The 17123-nt window shown below is 30.9% G+C and overlaps 2 protein-coding genes across 2 annotated transcripts in view; one reads left to right on the forward strand and one right to left on the reverse strand.

The window, feature by feature from the left end:
- Positions 1–17123, reverse strand: part of LOC143069181 (jouberin-like) — a 377039-nt gene that overhangs the window by 272230 nt on the left and 87686 nt on the right. The window lies entirely within an intron of this gene.
- The window catches only part of LOC143069020 (guanylate cyclase soluble subunit beta-2-like), a 21852-nt gene continuing 4729 nt past the window's right edge, over positions 1–17123 (forward strand). The window contains exons 1-10 of the mRNA XM_076243452.1: positions 1–80; positions 6334–6407; positions 7447–7547; positions 8039–8222; positions 9431–9507; positions 10136–10624; positions 11615–11789; positions 12233–12378; positions 13369–13517; positions 16235–16381. Coding sequence (XP_076099567.1) covers positions 78–80; positions 6334–6407; positions 7447–7547; positions 8039–8222; positions 9431–9507; positions 10136–10624; positions 11615–11789; positions 12233–12378; positions 13369–13517; positions 16235–16381 — 1545 coding nt within the window. The 5' untranslated portion in view covers positions 1–77. The remainder of the gene's footprint in view (positions 81–6333; positions 6408–7446; positions 7548–8038; positions 8223–9430; positions 9508–10135; positions 10625–11614; positions 11790–12232; positions 12379–13368; positions 13518–16234; positions 16382–17123) is intronic.

The raw sequence follows: 17123 nt of genomic DNA on the forward strand, positions 1-17123 counted from the left end.
AAAGAGATGAACATGACCATTAGATCGTAAATTACTATCACTCAGGAGATATAGGAAACTCAATCAACATTTAGAAAATGGTAAAGTAACTTTTACTTAATTTAGTGTTTCATATTTTCTTGATTTTGTATTAAAAATATCAATATTATATTGATACGAATAGATAAAATGCCATTTATAAGAGCAATATGTACTAGTATATATATATATATATATGTTACAGTGAATTTGTATAATCAGGGATAATGTAGAATCCCTGATTTTTCAGGGATTATTAAAAAACACTAAAATCATTAGTGATTATATAGATTCCCTGAAAATGACCAGTGATTTTATATAATCACTGATAATTTATATGATTATTCTACAAATTCCCTAATATGATTTCAGGGATTATCAATAATTAAAAGCTTCAAAGATGATATCTCAAACCAATTACACTAGTGGTTCCAGCAAGGATTTGTATAGTCTTACTATACAAATCATTGGTTCCTGGTAAGGGAGATCCCAAAAAACTAATGGTCAATACTCACGAAAAGAATGAAGAAGGATATCGCCTTGCTATATAGCATGGAATCCTACTCGGATCTTTGATACAAGAAATCAGTTTGAGGTTGATGATTTCCCTTCATTGGTACAATTTGTACCTTCAGATGTTTGTGCTGAAAACTCTATTTCTCTGAGACGTGCCGTACAATCTGATTTGATGTGGAGGACAAGGTTTTTTTTTTTAAATTTTGATATTGTGGTAAAAAAAGATGTGAATTTGATAGATATGCCAGTAGAAAATCAGGGCAAATGTGTAATAGTCGATGCCATCCAAATTTAGTTTGTAAATAAAATGTTTAATACTAAAATAATATACATAACATTAACATTTATCAAAACGACTGTACGCATAAAAATAGTTTTAATGACAGTTTCATTTAATTTCATATTCTCAACCTAAAAACAATTACTAAAACAATACGATAAAAAGAATAATCATTATGCAATTTAATATTTTCATACTAACTTCATCAACCCGCCCGTGTGGGCTCGCTTGGTATTATTAATACTAATACAGTCAATATCAAAAAGGACTCGCTTGATATTATTACTGATAAAGTCAGTATTAATAACAAAACATCAATTATTTTATGTATATTTTGCTTATCATTTAATTATATTGTGCTTATCATTTAATTATTTTGTGTATAACATTTCAATATTTTTGTGTCTTTCATATAAAAAAATTAAGCCTAACGTTTTACAATATTAAGGTTATTATTATGATATATTAAGGTAAACTTTTAAGATATTTCAATATGTTATATATTTTAGTATCATTTCAGTTATTCTGTATAATTCCTGACGTTTTTTCTAGTGATTATACATAATCCCTAAAAGTTTTAGTGATTATATATAATCCCTAAACTACCCAGTGATTATACATAATCCCTGAAAATTTTAGGGATTCTACATAATCCCTGATTCTCTTATGGTTGGGGCCTGTTATCTAACTCCCACGTGAATAGATATTTTTCGTATCACACCGTACGGAGTGTGATATGAAAAAGTGATATCAAAAATACATTAATTTGATTGGCTTATCTCGTAAATTTCCAATATTTTCATTGGCCGTTGATCAGGTCATTATTCACTGGAAAAGGTCATGACGGGACTACTTTTTTTGTTGACAACTGATTGTTTACTTCCGGTTTTCGTGATTTTCGTCTGCTCTATCGTCTGCATTTATCTAATATAAATCTTATCATGGACGAAGAAATAAAGAAAGGAACCTGTGTACGGTTATGTAACGGAGCAAAGGGCATTATAACTGGCACAACTTCCCGCAATTTCAATTTCCCTCTGTATGCGACAGTAAAACTACCGATGGACGTCCGCAAAGCTTCAAATACAATACAGTTATCTCTATTCTAATGCAAAACAAGTTCACAATTTCAGTGTAAAATCTTCATTAAAGAAAATTCCGCGAAAAGATGTTATCTTCTTTGGTCCCTACACTACCTGGCGTTATAGGTATGCTTCCGGTGTCATACATAAACACCGGGCATTTTCTGGCTTCTGTGCCGCTTCAGAATGTAATAAAATTTGATAAAAAGAAGATTTTAAGGCGCAACAAGTGAGTTATTTGTTAATTATTGTAGAAATAACGTGTCAATACACTTGTTACAAATTAGATAACAGGCCCCAACCATAAGAGAAAGATCAGTACGCGTTGCAAAGAAAAACGGCCGTAGCAACACAACTCGCAACAAATAGGCCACGCACATACAACTTTTTGCCATAAGAGAAATAGGTTTAACAACTTGTGAGAATTATATATCGCTTGATATCAACTCTCGTTATTTGATTTCAATAATAATAAACTCGCCATAGGCTCGTTTATTATTATTGAAATTAAATAACTCGAGTTGATATCAATCGATATCTAATTCTCACTCGTTATGAAACCTATAATTATACAAATTCACTGTAACATATATATATATATAAAAATTATAATAAAAAACTATAACTGAATTAGGCTCGAGAATTACGTAAGTTGGAGCATGACATTTTTAATCACACCACATCCATAATTACTTATATGTTTAGGTGTATCAGAACGGACCATTTGTTAAAAAACCACTTTATTTTTGTTCCCGGGGATAACATATTCCCATTTTTTAATTTCTAAGTACTTAAAATTGGATATATAACTAAAAATGTTTAAAAGAGATATCTACAAAAAATATGTTTATGCATTTTTAACCTTTCTAGATGGTTTTTATAAAATGCGACTTTCTTCTTCAAAAGCGCGTTTAGTTCTGTATATAGATAGATCGAAAATTTTTAGATTGTAAAAAGAATTGAATGATATCATAGTTATGAAGGGATGTGAAAGAAAAATGGTTAATATGACAACATATTTAGATTTCAAAATTGTTTAACCCCAATACATGTTTATTGTTAGTCAGAATGTGTCGATACAATTGCTGGTCAATGTGTGATTCGTCTTATCTTAAAGGATAACCCCCGGATAGTTTGTGCCTCGGCATTGACTTTCATTTAGAAGAAAGTATTGCAGGATGTTAGAGATTAAACTGTATACCACCATTCCTGATGTGAAACTATAATTTTGAAAATACTTTGAACGACAAAAATATCTTATATTTCTTCCTGGGTGACGTTTAAATTCTGAAGTCAAACATGCGACTCTTACACTTAAGTTGATGTGAACCTTGCCGTTCAGTCACAGGACTTCAAATATTTTAATCCTTTATGGGTTGATTTAAAAGTAAGCAATGAATGTGGTTGTTAAATTTGTGTTGTTTTTTGTGCTTCTTTAATAAATATTTGTTTGTTTCTGTTCTAATTGAGATTGTGACACAGTGATGACTAGAGTACCCCTATTTTGACAATTTTACCTATTATGTATGTTTATGTTCACGCATCGTTGTATATATAATGAAATTTGATGCAACTGTCATACAAGTGAGAGATTAAGCGCTATCAAACCAGGTTCAATGCCCCATTTTCTACATTTGAAAATGTCTGTACCAAGTCAGTAATATGACAGTTGCTGTCCATTCGTTTGGTGTGTTTTATCATTTGATTTTGCATTTTGATTGGGGACTTTCCGTTTTGAATTTTCCTCGGAGTTCAGTATTTTTGCAATTTTTTTTGCAAAAGACACTGAATACAAAAGTTGCACGCAATGAGATCGTGTTCTAATGTTCTTCTAGTTCGAAGCGAGTTTGAATACATTACTCTTTACATAAATATTCAGATATTTTCCCATACTGTTTAAGATCCTATATTTAATCATTGGAAATTTTGAAACTTTGAGACGTGGGAAAAAAATGTTTACAATGAAATCATATTTAAACTTAAGCATCGCTTAGAATTAACAAGAAATACTCTATCTCAATCAATATCACACACAAATAAAAAATATTCTTATAGTTTAAGAAAACAGATTTCCATGGCATCCCAGACAATGCAAATAATAATATTCCATTATGCTAAACTTATCTTGTTAAATAATATGGATTAAAATTGTAACAGTTCAACTTGACACAGTTTTGTATTTGTTTCAAATACAACAAGCTTAGTACAATATCTATAGAGTAATGTCTTCTGAACGTATTTTATAGAATAAGAAAAAAAAACCCACGTTTTCAATATTCATTAAATGCTATAGCCCATGTAATGATAGATACAACACCGTCATACTTATCTAAACTATAATTTTTCAATATTTTTTTCATTTGTGTCAAATTGTTTTCTCTGTTTTCAATTTTGACTCTTCGTTTTATTCAAATATACATACTTGAAATGCCTCCTATATTTTAGAAAAATGATGAACTATGTTATTTGGATACAATTAGCATTTATAATGATAACGATTTCCTTGAAAATAACACTAATTTATATTTATCTATTAAATTTAAATTGTCATGAAATACGAACATAAATAATTAAAATAGTCGTCAATATATCATTCCCAATATATCTTCTCCGATTAATAAACCATATAGATATTTTAAAATTAATAAACCACATAAATATCTTTAAATAAGCATTTTTATACATTTCATATCAATTTAATATATGTACAGTATTAAAAAATAAAGTAATTAGGTTATTTTAATAGTAAATATTATTTAATACTGTTCTTGAAAAAATTGGAACGAACTAACCAAGCAACTTGGGACGAATTGGTTGGTACGAATCATCCAGATACTGTGACTACTAGTAAAACTATTAATTATAAACACGTTTTGTTTAAAAAAGAATAAAGAGATTGGTATGATTGTCAATGAGACAACAGACACACATTGACAAATATATGTCAATGTACGGTCTTCAACAATGTGCAAAACAAATACACCACATACCAACTTGCTATAAAAGTTCCGAAATAACAAATATGACACGGTTCAAACGAGTAAACTAACGGCCTGATTTAAGAACAAAACAATAAAACAGAAACAAAATGTTATATAGCAACAAAAGACAACCAATCTTTAAATTGAAATAAAGAGATGCATAAAAAGTTAAGTATCATCCATTTTTGACTTTTACATTAAAGTTATAGAAAAAATACATTTGTCGCTATTCAAGATGAGTTTATGACTTGCTTACATGTCCAAGTGCATTTGCCCATGGTCTCTTTTACATTCTAGTGACTTGAATTATTTATTCCTTCAACTGGCTTTTTTATGGATAATTAAGTGACAAGGCAGACATCTGTAAGGGGTTAGCAAACTTTATGATAAAATGTTTAATTATTTGTGTTGGCACTCCGGAAAAGATATGAACTTCGCAAAGATATAAACTAATTTATGAAAAAAAAAATGAAATTTATTATAATAACAAGTTTTATATTGCGATATTTTACATGATTTTATGTATGAAATATAAAGGCAACAGTAGTATATGACATATAAAGGCAACAGTAGTATACCGCTGTTCGAAACTCATAAATCCATGGACAAAAAAAAATCGGGATAATAAACTAAAACTAAGGGAAACACATTAAATATAAGAGGAGAACAACAACACAACATGAAATTTTAACACACACAGAAACGGACTAAGCATAAGACAAAATCCTATGAGAATAACAAATATAACATCAAAACCAAATACATAGCCATATTCCTGACTTGTTACAGGACATTAAGATATTCTCTGATAATCTCATCCACTTTATTTGACTTTTAATGTTATCTCCATTCATATGATTATGTGTTATGAATGAGAACGTATTGTGTACTATTGTCTTTATGTTAATTCAGGGGTCATTGATTTGAATTAGAAGATCTTTGAACCTTTATTTCATAAGACCCCGTTCACAGTAACATTTTTTTAAACAATGAACCTCTGAGATAGTTGTGGCGCTGTACATGCGCATACGTTATTTTTGATTCAATCGTACTAGTTTAAACCGATCTCTGCGTTCACATTTAAAGTAAGATCGGTTTACTTTTGATCGATTCAAACTAAACTACATCTTTTCGTGTTTTAGTTTAGACCGATTGAAGATCGATTCAAAGCGTTCACATTGGCCCCTTAAATCGATCTAAAGTGAACCGGTCTAATTTAAATCGATAAAAATGTCCAAGTGTGAACGGGGTCTTAGTTGCAGACCCTTCACTTGGGTCATGCACGTACATAATGTGGCGGGATTAAAGATGTTCGTAACGCTAAGCCATAAAACCCTCTCTATTAAGTGATATAAGCCACTTATACTATATTGTTTGGGCGATTTTTATATAATATGACAATACTTATTTTATATTATGTCCTTAACTGTTACTATATAGACGTTTATTTTTATAGTATGGCAAAATTCATAAATGTGTTAAGGAATTGGTGCTTTCAAAGTTTGGACAGGATGCGTGGAACAAAGTTATGTAAGTTGGAATTATGTTATAGACACTCTTTTTTGGGATGTTACCCTCTCGTCCAGACCAATCAAAAATCGGTAATTTGAAGGTCAATGAATTGAATTTACAACAAGTTCTTAAACAGAATCCATATTCTACGTTTTGGATCAGATTTCATTATTTAACTGTGAAATGAAAAAAAAGAAAACATCTTGCTTCTTTTCTTCTAAATTTTCTAATACTCGTAACGTTGTTATGAACGTGACGTCATAGAAGATACCTTTAAATAAAATTTATCTGTACAAGTCAATAAGGTAGGTAATTCAATATGATAAATCAAATAACACATAACTGAGTGGGTGATAGAGCAGATTGGTTCCCCTCGAGAAATCATTGTCAACCTTTAAGCTGGCTTAGGTGCGGTTGATAATGTTTTCTCTAAGTAACAATCTGCTCTATCACCCTGTGTGTTATTTATTTACTGTTCAACCTCTTGGTCTTAAGTTTTACATACAAATCCAAAATGAAATAATACTGTCAATGCCATCATCTTTGGTAATAATATCCCTATTAAAAAAAAATAGTATATGGGTTCTTAGAAATTATTTTCCAACATGGCATAACACTTAACAACAGGGACAGTTAAACAATCCTATGTTTTAGTGTATCAAACAAAGCGGTCATTTCCATTATATGACAAAAACAAATACAATGAAATTATTAACTTGAATAACAAGAGAACACATGTACAATTATTCAGATATACACAATCAATTTATAAAAAAGAAAAAAAGTGTGTAACTGAATACCTAAAAATAAAATGAATGCAGATGCTTTTTGACTAGAATATTTAATTGTACATTTACATACAATCATATTCATTACAACATAACAATTTAAAAAAATATATAATTTCGGCTTCGTTCGAATTTCTAGTTGATACAAGTGCAATATAACGCCTCTTTTGTTTTGTTAATCAGTAACACGCAAGTGATTAAAAGTGTATATGATGTTTCAAGAAACAATAGGGTATTATTTAGAAGTATAGTTTAATATGTATAAACAGGATAGAGGCAAACTTTGATGAAACAAAAGATTTCTTGATGTTCAAATCGTATGATGATGAAAAGACATTCCAGCTTATCACTGCAGCATGTAAAGTTAGCGGTTAGTATATGCATATTGATAAACAAAATATCGATTTTTCTTCAAGAATTTTGAAAGATGCAATTGCTTAAATGTTGCATGATCTACCTCTAGAAGGCGACAGGCTATACGTACGTATCCCGTGTGAAGTACGTTGGAATACCACAATCCTATTTTGATTGAGAGCAAATTATCTTATTGTTGATTGATAGTGAGAGTATAATAAAAAGGGGATCCGGTTCGTAAGACAATCTGATTGTTTACTTGCCATTGTTAATCATTTTCAAAAGCTCCATTTTGATTTTGAAGGTTTTTAGCATAGTTTTTCATTTTGACAGCAAATGGAACAAAATTAAAAATATAACATTTTTTTCGGGAAATATGATTTCTATAGCAGAATGATTCCCTATGATTTTGATGATTGTTTGTGTTATTGTAATTGATTTTTTTAAATTATAGATGGAGTCAACTTCCACATTTAATGTATTGACTAAACTGTATTTACTGTTTAGGTTTACCACTCGAAACTGTGCTGGAAGTGTTTGGGCAAACCTGGCTCAAATTTTGTATGGACAATGGTTACGAGGAAATGTTACGAACTCTAGGTGGAGATTTTACATCGTTTGTTCAAAACCTTGATGCTTTACATGCTCATTTATCAAGAACATACACCAAGCTTAACTATCCTTCATTTAGGTCAGTCAAAACAGTTATATATGTATAATATCTCTTCCTCTCTCCATATACACCAAAGGAGATGTGGTGTGATTACCAAAGAGACTATATTCAATAGTGTCAAGATGACGTTGTGGTAAGCAACTGTATATTACCGTATGGCAATCACCAATGATAGCTCTGTTTGTCATTAAATGCAGCAAACAAATCCAAAATAAATCAAATTATATGTAAATATCTGTTTAGTTTCAAAAATGAATTCTCTCCATGAAATATTGTTTTACGCTTATGCGACGTAAAGCAAACATCGACAAATCAATCATTCAATCTAAATCGGACATCGTTATGTAAATTTAAAATCCAGTAATACTTTTTTTTTAATATCACTAAAATGAAGCCGACATTTCAATATCTTAAAAAAACCAAATTACAATACTGACGTTAGTGCCAATGCCCTGTGTTTTTATAATATCCGTCACGTACATCTGACATTATAAGTAAGGCAGACAAATAGCGATGACATTATGTAAAATATTTGTGTGCCAAAAACATTAAAAAATAGAAGGACCTAACCGTGTCAATACCGATGCAATGTCTGGATTGAAAAAAATCAACAAGAATTTCGTTTATTGTTTTGTACATTATTGAAGGCTGTTATTTTGATTTTGTTTGAATCGCTTTAAATTAGTTTTTTTCAGGCCTGTTATCTTTTGTTTTGCGGTACGGGGTTTCCTCGTTGTCGAAGGCTTTACAGTTACTCATAGTTGCTAACTTCAACGTGCGTTGGTATCTGGTAAAGAGTTATCTCAATTTGCATTCATACCACATCTTCTTATTTTTACAATGTTGACTGCCGCATCTTTAGCTATGCAGTAATTTATGTATCTGTGACGATAGGGCTAATGTGACATTCACCGCTTTTCTGCATGCAACTTACTGCGTCTGAAATCTATTACGAAAGTGGATTCCTTTAAAAAGATGATATTAATGATAACAAAAATTATTTTATGCTTTATTTGGAAAAACAATATGTGGAAATCGATTTGATAACAAATCATGGCGAATACAATACTTTTTAAACAGTCCGTTTTAGGCGACCATGTTTATAAACATTATTAATTGATAGTTTTAACCCAAGTAATTTTACTATAGTAAAAAGACAGAAAACTGAGAAATATTTATATCATTTTCCATCTATGAACAATGATAATTTTCCTCTCTTTCATTAGATGTGAAACAAACAATGATGGAACATTGACATTACATTATTATTCGAAGCGATCAGGACTGTATTACATTGTGCTAGGTGAGTTACCTAAGTTAGTGCATTTGTGTCATAGGAAATGAATGGTCATCATGCTATTGTTTATAGCGTTTAAGGTTTATATCGAAAACGGCCAATGATTTTCTGAGAAAAGTTCACTTTATATTATCAATTGTCAAAATGGGAGATTATTATGAAAGGCAAGATATAAGTGTTATGTCCGAGGTATTTAAAATAATAGAAACTAGACCGAGTGTAATGTAAAATGCTACTAGAAATATGTTAAAATGAGCGAGAGCTAAATGCTCTGCGCAATTCTATATCAAATAATAATAATCAAAGAAAAAAGGACAAAACAAATAGTCAAGTATATGAAAGACTTTTTTTCGAAATATGTTATACAACCAAAATGGAATCAAATGATTAACCTTTAGTCCACTTCCGAAGTAATAAGCAATTACAGAATAATTATCTGCAATCGGTTAACATAATTCAGACATAGGAATTTAAGAATACAACAACCTTTAAAAGAGTAATTAAAAGTTTACTCATTTTGACATATTGGGTTTACTGCTGTTTAATTAACCGAGGAAGGATATAAAAAGATTGGAGGTAATGCTATACACTAAGCCATGTTGTATATAATAGTGTTACTATTTTGTTTTATTAGGAGTAATCCCACAAATAGCTAGTGTCTTGTACAATCAGAAAGCAACAATAACTGTTGACAGTAGAGAAGAGCAGGATATAGAGAATGGAATTCTCGACGACCATGTCATTTTTACAGTCAAACTGTCAAAGAATGATGGCAACACTACTGTAAACAACAAAGAAGATAGCAGCACCATCGAAAACAACAAAGAACTTGTCTGCATCAGACCAACGTTCCCTAAGCAAACAATAATTCAAGCTAAACATTTTTGTAACATATTTCCATACCATCTTATTTTTGACGAAAACTTTGTTATTAAGCAATGTGGTTCGATGATACAAATCCTCCTGAAAACAAAGATGGAGAGAGGATCCAGCTTAACATCGTTATTTGATCTAACTTATCCAAGGGTCGACTTCACCCTAACTAATTTGATGGCATTCATCAATAGCGCCTTCTTGATGACGTCTGTCAAGAAAAGAAACGGCCATAGTCTTGTTCTCAAAGGTAACGATCAATAAAAATTGAAAGCATACCACAAGGAAGAACAAAAAAATATGTCGTTTCGGTAGAAATAGCAGTTCTCCAATTCTTTCTATTTAGATAATAAGTTTAAAAAAATGTAAGACGTTTATTGCAATAAGAACAATACTGCTATATACATTTGATTTAAATTACAATATTTGTAAGCAACATAAATGTATAATCATAATGATTTATAATATTTATTTACAAAAAGTAAGATCACAAAAATACTGATCTTAGAGGAAAATCAATTCGGAAAGTCCATCATCACATGGTAAAATCAAATAACAAAACGCATCAAAAACGAATGGACAAGAACTGTCATATTCCTGACTTGTTACAGGTATTTTCAAATGTAGAAAATGGTGGATTAAACCTGGTTTTATAGCGCTAACCCTCTCACGTTGATGACAGTTTCATCAAATTCCGTTATATTTACATTGATGCGTAAACTAAACAGACACAATGAATAAAATAGTCAAAATATGGGTACATCAGTCATCATCGTATAACAATGTTAAAAGGAACAGAACACAAAAACATCTGTCTACAAACACATTCATTGATTTGTGTGTCTGACGTCAGAAAGTTTTTTATACGTCAAATAAATTTGTCGTAAGACAACAGAATATACATTATAAACACTTTGTATATGAAAACAACCCATATAATATGCGTTAATACGAAAGTTTCCAGTTTCCAACTCAATCTAATCAAATTGTAAATAATTGATTGTGTATGAACTTGTAGTATTACAGGTAGTTTGTTAATATTTGAGCATGTATACAAATATCTTGAAAAGTATATATTGTGTATTTGCTTGACAAACCACAATAATATGTAATTCGATGACAAGAAAAATGAATTAATATATTTATAATTCCATATTGCGTAAAGTAGCTTACAGTAACATAAATACGGCATTTACATTAATTAATAAAAGTATCATACATATTGCTTTCATGCTTTTAGGTCAGATGCGATGGATGCCAGATATAAGCCACATGATATTTATCAGCTCACCGTGTATATCAAGTCTCCAGGAACTAAAGGCAATGGACCTGTACATATCTGATATACCATTGTATGACGTCACACGAGAACTGATTCTGCTTAACCAACAACGAATGGCTGAGATGGAAATAGCGTAATTAGATTTTATATAAGCATAAAATGAACCCTACTAGAGTCAGATGTATAAACCAAATAATAATGCATAAAAAGCATAATATTTTCATTTTTAAAACATAAATGGTCTTATTGTGTATTATACCTTTTTGTAAGTATTATCATCAAAGACTGATACCGTTTCAGCTATATGTGCTCAATAATTTGTACTCATCACAAATAATTAATAAAATACACTAGGTATTGTCTCCAATAGGTAGAAGCATAATGATATATTAATAGAAAATTAAACTAAATTGAGTTTTATAAAACAAATGAATTGCGGCCATAAATATATGTGTACGACAGATAGGTTTTACACTAACTAAGGATTTTCTCAAATGTTTGGCTAATGTGTCAATGAGTTTTCTTTTGAGTTAACATTATACTTTCTTAGCTATATATTTCGTTTTTTGATTAAAGAAAAAAGCTCGACGAGACAACTGCAGATTTAACAAAAATGTCAAAAGCTCTGGAAATTGAAAAAAACAAGACTGATGAGTTATTACATGAAATGTTGCCAACCAAAGTTGCTACCGAGTTATTAGCTGGTAGAACTGTAGACGCAGGTATAATAATTAATTGCTTTTCAACGCACTTAACATCCTATACTCTGTTATAAGAGTGATAAAAACAAAACCCAACAACACAAGTATTTTTTGGAACGATGAATGAAGAAAAAGAAAAATGTAAACTTAAGTCTTGTTTGTGCACCAAACTTCTAAAGTTGAACAGGTAAACTTGCAAACAGCTGCAGCAGTTTTTGAACTCTTGTCAATATTATGCTTAGACATAAGCAAGACAAACACATTTGATAATGGGGTTTGAATGAAAAGAAAAGGGATTCAAAAGTGGAATATAAAAACATAAGTCGAATAAAAACACACAACATTATGGCAAAAAACCGACTATAGTGAACAAAAATTCAAAACACGATTCACAGCAAAGTGAATGTCCTACACATACCAAAGGATGCACTTATGTGTTCTGGAAGGATCAGCAGTTCCTGCTCTACTAGTGAAACCCAATGATTCAAAGATTTTAATTACAATGAAGAATAACAAAACGGTTATAATTCTGGTACCTTTGATAATCAATTAAATAAAGAAACAATACACAAACAACATGTTATTTAGATCCTTTAAACACAAGAAGTATATAATGCACAACTGTTTGATATCAAACCCATGTGTCTGATTTATAACTTATTAGATGATTAGATTGTACTTAGTGTAATCAAAAACTTGTTCACAATATTATTGGCAAAATAAAATAAAGAAATAAAGAAATATTCAAATGAGTAGATTGCCAATGAGACAACGAGGCTATTAAGATAACCAAAATAGTAAAGGAACGTCCGTTTATTTGATAGCTTATATTTTAGTTAAACTAATTTTATGTATGTTTTATCTGAAAATATAACGAAGTAATATCATGGTGTCGCAATCCACCAGCAGTGGTTTCGACTCAGTAGTACAGTACCATGAATGAACACCGAAACAAATTAAACATTTTATGTACTGTAAGGGCAAATGATTATATAACACATTTATTTTCAGAAAAATTTGAAAACGTAACTATCTTGTTTAGTGACATCGTGACTTTCACCAATATAGCCTCAGCGTGTACACCGATGGACATTGTTAATCTTCTCAACAATTTGTATCAGAGGTTTGATAACCTAACAACTGTACATAATGTTTATAAGGTAAGGCACAGTTCTATTGATTCATTTATTTTCGTTGTTATCAGTTTTGATGGATTGAGGAAAAGCCTATGGTAAAATGCATTTTTTGCTGAAATTGTAAATTCGTGGTTTATCTGTAACAAAAAAATCCACGAAAATTAAAATCCCACGAATTATACTGAATCCACAGTATGTCAGAATTAAAAGTCCTTTTTAGCTCACCTGGCCCAAAGGGCCAAGTGAGCTTTTCACATCACTTTGCGTCCGTCGTCGTTAACTTTTGCAAAAATATTCTCCTCTGAAACTACTGGGCCAAATTACACCAAACTTGGCCACAATCATCATTGATGTATTTAGTTTACAAAATGTGTCCGGTGACCCGGACAACCAACCAAGATGGCCGCCATGGCTAAAAATAGAACATATGGGTAAAATGCAGTTTTTGGCCTATGACTCAAAAACCAAAGCATTTAGGGCAAATCTGACATGGGATAAAAATTGTTTATCAGGTCAAGATCTATCTGCCTTGAAATTTTCAGATGAATCGGAAAACCTGTTGTTGGGTTGCTGCCCCTGAATTGGAAATTTTAAGGAAATTTTGCTGTTTTTGGTTATTATCTGGAATATTATTAAAGATACAGATAAACTGTAAACAGCAATAATGTTCAGCAAGTAAGATTTACAAATAAGTCAACGTGACCGAAATGGTCAGTTGACCCCTTTAGGAGTTATTACCCTTTATAGTCAATTTTTAACCATTTTTCGTAAATCTGAGTTATCTTTTACAAAAATCTTCTCCTCTGAAACTACTGGGCCAAATTAATCCAAACTTGGCCACAATCATTTTTAGGGTATCTGGTTTAAAAAATGTGTCCAATGACTTGGCCATCAAACCAAGATGGCCGCTATGGCTAAAAATAGAACATAGGGGTAAAATGCAGTTTTTGGCTTATAACCCAAAAACCAAAGCATTTAGAGCAAATTTGACAGGGGGATAATTGTTTATCAGGTCAAGATCTATCAACCCTTAAATTTTCAGATGAATCGGACAACCTATTGTTGGATTGCTGCCCCTGAATCGGTAATTTTAAGGAAATTTTGCTGTTTTTGGTTATTATTTTGAATATTATTATAGATAGAGATAAACTATAAACAGCAATAATGTTCAGCAAAGTAAAATTTACAAATAAGTCAACATGACCGAAACGGTCAATTAACCCCTAAGGAGTAATTGTCCTTTATGGTCAATTTTTAACAATTTTCATAAAATTTGTAAATTTTTATTAACATTTTCCACTGAAACTACTGGGCCAAATTCATTATAGGTAGAGATAATTGTAAGCAGCAAGACTGTTTAGTAAAGTTAGATGTACAAACACATCATCATCACCAAAACACAATTTTGTCATGAATCCATCTGCATCCTTTGTTTAATATTCACATAAACCAAGGTGAGCGACACAGGCTGCCTCTAGTTAAAAGTAATACGTGGGGTATTAAAAGATGCAAAAGAACAAAGATGTTTCCAGGGATGTGAAGGCGGCACTTAACAAAAGGTTTTGTACTGATTACTTGGCTGTTTTCGTAACTTTTTATCTTTAGTTACAAATATGATGCAATTGTTGTCTAATTTGCTAGATTCTTTATAACTCAATTTTTTTTTTGACTACACACGACTAAAAGCGAAACATACTTCTTTTACAGTAAAAGTTAAAAATAAAGTCAATATGCAGAACCACATTAAAATCTTATTTCGATTACTGTATAAAAAAACATTAAAGTAATTGACTTATTTAAAGGCAAAACGGGTGATCTGTAAGTTAAGATTTATTGCGAAAAATGCGACAGGGTTATAATTACAATAATTTTAACTAGAATTTTGAAACTTGTTAACAGAATTTTCTCATGTTGCAAACGTTAAAATTGCTTTTTAGTCTATAAAGACAAAATCAAAATAATAAATGCATGCAATAATTTCTGTATTTACAGTAGTTGTTTAAGAAATAATTGATGCAAGCTATACTTTATTGTAGTTTTAACATGGGTAGGCATTATATTCGTGATCATTTTTGAACGACCGATAGTGAGGGCTAAATAACACGAATATAATAAAACTACAATAAAGTATAGCTTGCATCAATTATTTCGATTCTGATTAGGCCAATTAAGGTAATTTCTATGTCCGAAGTGTATTGGTGTAGATCGTTTGTGTAGGCTCTTCCATGAACCTCCCGTTTTTGTTTGTAAATAAAGCAAACGACTGGCAGTGTGATTTTTCAGAAGGAGGAGTTTTGAACAGCCACCATGAACGGTTGTCGTATCTAGGTCAAATATGTCAAAGTCAACACATTACAATCATGATAAATGAATTAGTTACAACATGTGCACCATTTAAGAGTTTGGAAGTGTTTTAAGTAAATAAAATATATTAAATACATGCCAAGTTTATAAAATTTATCATTCTGCAGTAGTCGATATACGCATGTGCAAACAAATTTTATTGGATTTAGAGCATGGGTTTATTCACAAAGCGAAAGAAGCACGTCATATAATTGATTCGTCATTTGGTCTCTGCAGCTGGTCAATACTTTCTCATTCTCGATTATTAATAGTAAATAAGGACACACTATAGATTGAAACTCTCTATATCATTGTTAAGTCTTATTAAAATTAATATCATTGACACCTGGTTTCGTCTTCAACCAAGTCAATTACTGACAATGCAATTATATTTAAAGGTCGAAACGATAGGAGATGCATATATGGTTGTAAGTGGTGTACCAACCAGAACAAATTCACATGCAGAAGACGTAGCCAATTTTTCTCTTGACATGGTCAACGAAGCAGGCAAAGTACAGTCTCCCGCTACAGGAGAGTCCATTCAGGTATTTTATTATTATCAATTTCATCTGTAGGTCAATAATTGATCCAAATCAATCACATGGCTTTTCTAATTTTCAGTTTTGTTTATTGCCTTCAGTTGATTTATTTTCTTCTATTTACGAAATTGTAACATTGTGTTATACCGCCGCCCTAATTTATTTAGGATGGGCACACAATAACAGAATTTCCGATGCAATGATTCTATTCGAAAGTTAGGACAAAAATTCAAATATGAATACAGTATTGATGGAAATGTATTGCCATTTGTCAATTTCATTTGTGAAAAAAACTTTGAAGAGAAAATACAATTGTTATTTGTTACCCTCAAAGCTCGACAACTCTAGGCATTTGATAAATATTTATTCGAAATTTAGATTATTGAAAAATGCCTTTAAAGTAGTTTCATTAAAAAAAAAACATATACCTTTCCATGCCAATATTTTTTTGTCGATGTCCAGTACGAATTCCGCGATAAGATCACTGCTAAGTTTAATTAGTGTGTCGCTGAGGTACCATATAGCTCTTATGTTCTGATGGTATTTTTTTTACAATTTGCGGACCATCACCGGTTCCGCAGCTATACTGTGTGGAGAGCAGACTAACAGTAGAATTTTATTAACATTTCTCATAAAAATTACTCTTTACTAATAATAAATTCTTAGATACCAGGATTAAATTTTAGACGTCTCATTGTAACAAAAGATTTGACCTGATGAAATATCAATGAAGTATTTCCTTCTTTAA

This window comes from Mytilus galloprovincialis, chromosome 1, assembly GCF_965363235.1.
Source record: "Mytilus galloprovincialis chromosome 1, xbMytGall1.hap1.1, whole genome shotgun sequence".
In the NCBI taxonomy this organism is placed as follows: Eukaryota; Metazoa; Mollusca; class Bivalvia; order Mytilida; family Mytilidae; genus Mytilus; species Mytilus galloprovincialis.